The following is a 7,544-nucleotide window of genomic DNA, read 5'->3' as shown; positions in this document are numbered from 1 at the left end:
TTCTCTACATGTGAATAATAGTAAATTAATTGTTGTGCTGTTTCTATGAAATGTATTTCAAAAGTTCAGCAGCCACAGTAGTTTACACTGATCGCTGAGATCTAACATTGTACATGAATCTACCCTTAATGAAACATTGAGATCCTCACGCTGCCCATCATGTGACACCAACAGCAGAGATTTTTGAGTTCAAGTAATTCACTCGTAAAGTCACACCATTTCATTACTCTGATTCCTTATTGTGTGTATTTGATCAGTCCCCTGTCATTTTGTGCCTTTCTTTTGTGCACCTCTGGAGTTGCTTACCTGAAGCTTGTCTCCATCTGACGAAGAATGTGTCAAGATGAGCTTGTTTAACACAAGTGGGGAACAAATTAAATAAAGTTTCGTTCTTGTTTTGTACCACTGTCATTCTTTTTACGGTGTGTAATGTGCGTGTTTCTTGTGACATAAGTAAATTTGAAGGTTAATGCCAAGAATTGAACACTGAACTGCTTCGCCAGCTCAAACTATTTGACTTTGATCCACAAGATGTTTTTATTACCTGTAAAACACAGGGATGACTTTCATTGTGCTTGTAAGCAGATATGCATGCTGACCCTGAAAGTTGCCCAAAGCTTGAGCAGCTTGTGAGACTCGTGTATTATTTTTTTTCACAATGATCTTGGGACTCTATGATGTTTATGATTCAGTATTTTAGCATGAACTATGGTCATTACAAGCTGTTACAAAACATCACAAGCAAAATCAGCCTGTGGCTGAGGATTTTTGACTCTTCAGAGCATCTACCCCAGCCTCGGAGACCTTTGCATCTGTACAAGTGTAAGATGAAAAATGAGCAAACTGCGAAGGCAAACTGCGGGGGCTCCATCTTAAGGGAAAAGCATTGAATTGCTGTTTTTAGTATTGGGGTGCACTTTGTAGAGGTGAAAGAGACTTCCAAGGGCATGATATATGCTGGGTGTTTGGATAGAGCTTATTTTCATAAATCCCCATTCATTTAGGGTTGCGGGGGCCAGTAGTGCCTACTCCAGCAGTTATAAGGTGAGAGGCAGGGCATGCGCTGGACAGGTTACCAGTTGATAACAAGACCCAAGTGAACCAACACACAAAAAGGCCTCAGCCAAAGTTCAAACCAGGATCCCTCTAGCTTTTCGTCCATGCTGCCATCCACCTTGCAGGATAATATCCCACACAATGTTGCGGCCGTGAGTTTTTATTTGGGTTTTTTTTTTGTTTTGTTTTTTTTTTTATGGTTCAAACTGAATTTTAGACAAGTGTCAGGAATACATATAAGTTGTTATGGAATCAGGATCTGCTGGAAAAGGAATTAAATGCTCTAAAAGAAGGCAGAAGCTTCAGAAATGGCTGATAATCTTTAAAAGTTAAATGAAAATACATACAAAGCAAAAAATGATGTTAAATGTCTTTTAGTGCTGTTTTTTTTTTTTTTAAAGACTACATGAAAAAAGGACTAATGTGTGAAAAATTATTCAGTCATCTGCCTTACTTTTTTGTAGTTTTTCCAGTTCTTTCATGAATTAGCAGAAACTTAAACATGTGATTTTGCTGTTTTAACAGCTTCACTTCAAGAAGTAAAAGTACATTAAAAGTACAATGTGTGCATTAATTGCAAATCAGTTTAAATGTTAAACAGCTGATTCAGACTTATGGAAAAAAATGAGAGTGCATACCAGAAGACTGTATTTATTATAAGTGCTGTAATGATAATAAATACAATACTGAGACCATGTTTAGTAGCAAACTTCAGGCATGATTAATACAACAGTAGTTAGGTCTTTTTTTTTTCTTTTTCTTTAAAATTTCACAGATCTTTCACAAACTACTTCTTATAACAGTATTTCTCTTTATTGATCAGTGGTGTAGTATTTCATTTTCAAAGGCAAATGTTTTTGCAAAACAAGTGGATACTTTATAATACATAAATGTATAATACCTCTATTCAACAAAAATATAGTAATCATGTATTTGCATTTATTATGTCTGTTTTTTTACTGTGTAAGTACAGTACAAGTCCTGCTTTCAGTATTTGCATGATATTTCTTCAAATTCTTACAACATGTTTTAAAAATATAAAGCAAAACAAATTAGTACATGTCACACAAAAATGTGCACACAAAACCTCAATCTACCCTGGCGAAATTACTTTTTAATATTTTTAAGTCATAATTGGATTTGCATAGCCAGAAGTGCTAACTATTGGGCTGTGTAATTTAGTTTGATTAAACTTATTAATCATTACGAAACATCAGGAACTGAATTGTAACTCACACTATGCACTTGTCCTGTGCTCAGCACTGTTTGTTGTAGGTGCAGGTGCCAACAGCACACTTAAGGTTCAAAGATAAGACAGAAACACAAAAGTCTAAATCTACTTCTTGAGGATTTTGTTCACAGCAGAAAAGGTGGAGGAGGAGATGGAAATAAAAGTATTTCAAGGAAAAAATAAATGTTCAACATAATTCTTTTCTTTTATATTTCTTGTGGGAGCATTCTGCTGCTTTACGCTCCGACCTCCAGAGAGAAGGTCACGCTACCCAGGTAGCGGTCAGTGGGTGAATCATTAATGATCCCCTTTCCATTCAGTTTGCATTGCACCTGGATGTGAGTATCGTACTGCACTCCTGCAAAACGCACAGCCACCACCGGTGAAGAGTAGTTTACCTGAAACAAAAGAGACACAGGAGATTGAGGCCTGACAGGTGTTGTTTTCAGCTCATGTGTCAAGTAATCTTTCAGAGGTTGTCACTCACATGTCTGAGCTTCCCATAGTATGGATAGTATTTCATGTCAAAAATGCTTTTAGGGAAAAACTGAATTTCCCCCAAGGCTTCCCCAGGTCCTTTCTGAAAGAGAGCATATTATCAGTTTGACTTTTTGTCACTTGATGCTGATATAAAATAAAATGTGCTGATGGTTACTGCACCTTAACTCCACAAGTCACATTAATCGGTTTGCCCTGGCCAGGTAAATAACCAAGAATCTATAAGAGTTAAAAAAAAAAAAAAAAAAAAAAAAAAAAAAAGAAACTAATGTAATTTTAAATGTAAAGACATTGCAGTTTGATATTTTTCTGTAGGCTGAAAAATTCAAACCTGTCAAATTGAAACTTAAAAAAGTTCATTAGATTTTTCCCTCAGCATGTTCTTAGTCCGGCGGTGGTTGGATGTGTCACTATGCACCTGATTAACTTCAAGCTGAAACTCTGGAAGATCCCTTTTTTTTTTTTTTTTTTTTTTTTTTTCAATCAATGCAAACTATTTCCAACTTTTATATAAAATATAAAAAGACTTCCAGCTCTGGGAAATTACAAAGTTACAATTCAAAATGTCAGGACAACAGTGTACAATGGCTTTGGGGTCTTGTGTTGTCTCTACAATAACCACAAGATGTCACTAGATAGGAGCTCATGCATTACAGTAACACCGTGTTCCTCCTGTTTTGTCTTCCAACTTATTTTCCACTTTCATTTTTAACTAGACATTCTCAGGTGTTGATTACCTGATGATCTTCTTACCCGGTTCATTCGAAGTAAAATGCATGGTTTTCCCTTTGAATAGCCATAAGTGGGATCCCTCTGCCCCGAACAATCCCCCAACCAGGACCGCTTAAACTGACATGCTTTTCGCTCTGCACTCTCCTCCAAGTCATCTTGCATGAAGTATGTCTCATGTGTGCAGTGAATATTCTTCCTTTCCTGAACACCATCATTATATGCTGTAAATGGAGAACAGAGGGAAGGATTCAGAGAGGGGGAGGGAGAATCAGAGAGGGGAGCATAAATAAACCTTTGCAGTAGCAAGGCCCTGCCAGGCTCAGGCCTCTGGTTAAAGAAGCTTGACAAAAGCTGGAGGTGAAAAAAAAAACTGCTCTGAATGGCTACCCCTCAGCCCACAAAGAGGCTTCCCTCCCCAGCATGCTCTGCAGGAAGCAAATAGAAATACAGGACAAAGGTAGCAAAGATGAGGATTAAGACATTGCATGTCTGCTTCATTTTTTAACAAACTCAACAACCTCATCAGACCTCCCAGCTTTAACATCACCCCCCTGCAATCTCATCCGGACTGACTCACGTCTTAGATATTCATCCATCGACCGAGCATACTTCTTCCAGGACTTCCGATCTGATGCATTGAAAGCAATATCGTGCCCTTCCAGGTGTGGGGCCATCGTCATACCTGCCAGTGGAAACCCAAAGGCAGTCAACTGTGCAAAGACTGACTCGGAAGTGCGAGACAGAAGGACAGCTGGATAGACAGAGGTGAGAAGGGAGATGGTAGAGGTTGCAGTTGGGAGTTATATTTACCTGGTGGCATCACTCTGTCGTTGTAGGTGGGATGATAAGGACTAATAGACCACATGAGGCAAAACAAACAGCCACCAAACATGGCTGCAAGAAATGCGTAAAGTGCAGCATAGAAGAGCAGGATGAGGCCTAAACAGGGAGAATGAACAATTCATCAATGGGATGATTTTTTTTTCTTCTGATTTTTTTTTTTTTTTTTTTTTTTTGCCAAGCACTTGCACAAAAGTAGCTTACATAACAACACATCTTTCAGCAGATTATGTCTGATGTGAATAAAGGAAAATAATGAACCATTTGATGTGGCTTGTCTGGACTCCAGATACTGTCCATGATCAGCATGGATACTAATTTGTTTACTCGTACAAAAGCCGTGTCCCTCCCTCAAGTCTGGACCTACATATAACTTGAATGAATCTGGTATAAACACCACTGTACTGAGCTAATATGGGAACCTTGGAACAAAGAAATCCAGAGAACTAGCATTGTTCAACAATTTTCAATCAACAGTGCATTAGCAACTAATCAAGCTCAATGTGTCCTAAATGAAATGGCTTTTGCTGTGCGGGCAATTTCACAGGGGACTAGCTGAAGCCAGCCTTGCGTCCCCAGAGCCACAAAGGCCTTTCTGTTTGAGCTCAGTGAGAATTCTCCCAGCTGTCCTTTCACTCAGGAACACAGTGAACCTCCGGTTGCCATCGTAGTGAAGGTCTTTAGCAGCCATAGAGGCCCAGCCAGCTCCAAGGAGCCTCAATCACCCCACTCTGGTATTGTGTCCCCTCTTACGCACTCGTCTCACAGGACACGCAGCGCAGACTTAAACTCAGGGCCTTTCTTCAATAGACACATGGGCCCCACTCCTCCACAAGTGTGCACACACTGGTTATGCAGCTGAAATCAGTTCTTAGCCCTGCCTGGGGATGCAGCATTTTCAGTTCAGGCCTGAAGCACACACACTCTTCTTAGATGCTACTCTCGGTCAGATTATGTTTGCCGTTGTGTGCAGTGGTGCTGAGGGAAGAAGGTACAACTGGGTCACATGGCAACTACTCTAGAAAGGTTTCTCCATTATTATAAACTTATCAAACTAGTCCAATCTGTAGCTTCTACCGAAGAAGTTCTCATGCATCAAAATGCAATAGCGCGTACATAGCAATGAGCTATACAGAAAATAAAAGACATGAGCATGTCTACGTGTTGTACTGCGACGGAGGGGCCATAAGCATGATAAGTTCAGCAATGAGGTCACCAAAGCTTTGGGAAAGAGGCAGCAGAGATCATGGTAAGATTTAGAGGAATGTGATTCCTGGCCAATGTGAGGCCTGGAACAGCGTGCTCCCGCTGGGGATACGTCCCCAGGCAGTCTGTTTTTGTCGTGACTCTCTAAATTGTCCATGCACCTATGTAAACACTGAGCATTAGGACACACACTCATACACACACACACACACACACAGAGCACAGTGAGCAGAGTCGCTGGTCTGGAGAAACATTTCTCACTCCCAAACTGTCCTTGAGCGCATCTTTAATGTCATTAAAACCCCATGCCTGCCCTTAAGCTTTAAGATGAGCTAACTATAACGCACTCAGTATTATAAGTATAGTTACTGGATACACAACAACAAAAAATAAAATTTTTCCATTAATCCAAACCTTCCCCACACTCGACCAGCACAGTATCTCTCTTTCAACTCACTCCAGCTCTTCCCAGAGCGACCCATGAATTCGTTGGTCTCTGCATTCCACAGGTATTTCTTCAAGTCGTCTATTTTCTGGTGGAGCGTCCTCTTGGGGATCGGCCTGCGCTTCCATCTCTCAAAGTTCAGGTCTTCTTGCTCTAGAGGCTGATGCTCAGCCAGTTCCTCCTGCTCTTCCTCCAACTCTTGGCCATGTTTGAGTATCACTTTGTGAGGCTGGTGGAAAGAGGAAGAAGAAGTGAAAAAACCCTCTCCACACATATTCTTAACTGCTGGGTTCTGCAGCCGACCTATTTTCTCTTCAAATCACTGCAGAAAAAAATTGGCATGCCTCCTGATCTGAGTATGACTGACAATATAAACTGCCAGACAGTGCTCTTCATGTTAATGAACGTCACACTGATGGTCCTGTCCCCCTGTTTCTGCAAATTATAAACCCGCTGGTGACCTTATGGCACTCGTTGGGAGAGCTGACCTCCGCTGAGTGGACCCTCCTGCTTGGAGCAGCAGCTGCAGAAAGCAAAGCTGAAGGGTCAATCTGACATCCAGATGTTGCTCACTGACTCTCAGCATCCACAGGCTAGGAGACACACAGACCCCAAAGGAACTACAAGACACTAAAGAGTGCCATCAAAAAGAACTTTGTGAAAAGCTCATCTTTACAAGAATCTGCTGTTGGGAGAATATTTAGTAGACTAAATGATTACTTTATCTTTAAAAGAAAATCCTCAGTTCCAGTGGAAGACTTTTCCTAATTATAATATGTACTTCAAATGCTAAACTGTCTAAGTAAACTAATTTAATCTCAGCACTTACAGGACTTGGATTACTTTTAAGGGGCGTCTCTTCAGCTCCTCCTTCTGTGGAATTGGGGTCCATGTTCTTGACAGAAAGAAAAGGTAGAAGGTATGTCCACTGAGGCAAAACAATTCATATTACATCTGCATATCTCTCAAACCAAATTGAGTCGAGCTGGATGACTTTATGTAATAACATGTAAGTAAACTAATATCTGTTGCTACTTGTCGCAACAAAAAAAAAAAAGAAAAAAGAAAAAATCCAAATGAAAAATCAGACATACCTGAAGTTTTCTTCTTAATAAAAACACGGATTAATATGTCGGAAACCCTTGTGACTCCTATAGAGACAGAGAAGTTGTCAAAAAATAAGTGTGGGGTTCATTAAAAAAAAAAAGTTTAAGGCATGCAGGGGGACCGGGTGTGCAGAGCTTCCTTCAGCTAGGCGCGCATTATAGTGAATGGACGCTAGAAAAACCGGGGGTGAAATACAGAGTGCTTTTTTGGGGGGAGTCCCAGAGTCGTTTTGGCAGCAAACTGGACCACAGCACTGCATTCTGTACACGCACACCATCAAGCATTGTCTGCTAAGCTGGGTTAAGACTTCAATAAAGCCTGAATACAATATTTATAGCGTATCCCAACACAAGACACAGTCAGGCAGCGCCAGGCTACATACTGTACGCGCACAAAGACCTCAAAGCAACTAACTTCAGGTATTTATTT

General features: G+C 40.4%; 1 protein-coding gene across 2 annotated transcripts in view; it reads right to left on the bottom strand.

The window, feature by feature from the left end:
* Positions 1-1,773: 1,773 nt before the first annotated feature.
* atp1b4 (ATPase Na+/K+ transporting subunit beta 4) overlaps positions 1,774-7,544 on the bottom strand; it is a 5,953-nt gene continuing 182 nt past the window's right edge. The window contains exons 1-9 of one of the 2 annotated variants that reach the window (XM_079250355.1): positions 7,103-7,254; positions 6,838-6,903; positions 6,021-6,237; positions 4,328-4,456; positions 4,095-4,199; positions 3,539-3,738; positions 2,948-3,004; positions 2,775-2,867; positions 1,774-2,685 (exon numbers count right to left, since the gene is read on the bottom strand). In XM_079250355.1, coding sequence (XP_079106481.1) covers positions 2,524-2,685; positions 2,775-2,867; positions 2,948-3,004; positions 3,539-3,738; positions 4,095-4,199; positions 4,328-4,456; positions 6,021-6,237; positions 6,838-6,900 — 1,026 coding nt within the window. In that variant the 5' untranslated portion in view covers positions 6,901-6,903; positions 7,103-7,254 and the 3' untranslated portion in view covers positions 1,774-2,523. Of the gene's footprint in view, positions 2,686-2,774; positions 2,868-2,947; positions 3,005-3,538; positions 3,739-4,094; positions 4,200-4,327; positions 4,457-6,020; positions 6,238-6,837; positions 6,904-7,102; positions 7,255-7,544 lie in introns of those variants that run through there. The other variant, XM_079250356.1, reaches the window with a different exon arrangement.

This window comes from Telmatherina bonti, assembly GCF_933228915.1.
Source record: "Telmatherina bonti genome assembly, chromosome: 12".
In the NCBI taxonomy this organism is placed as follows: Eukaryota; Metazoa; Chordata; class Actinopteri; order Atheriniformes; family Telmatherinidae; genus Telmatherina; species Telmatherina bonti.
This window is presented reverse-complemented; position numbering and strand designations above follow the sequence as displayed.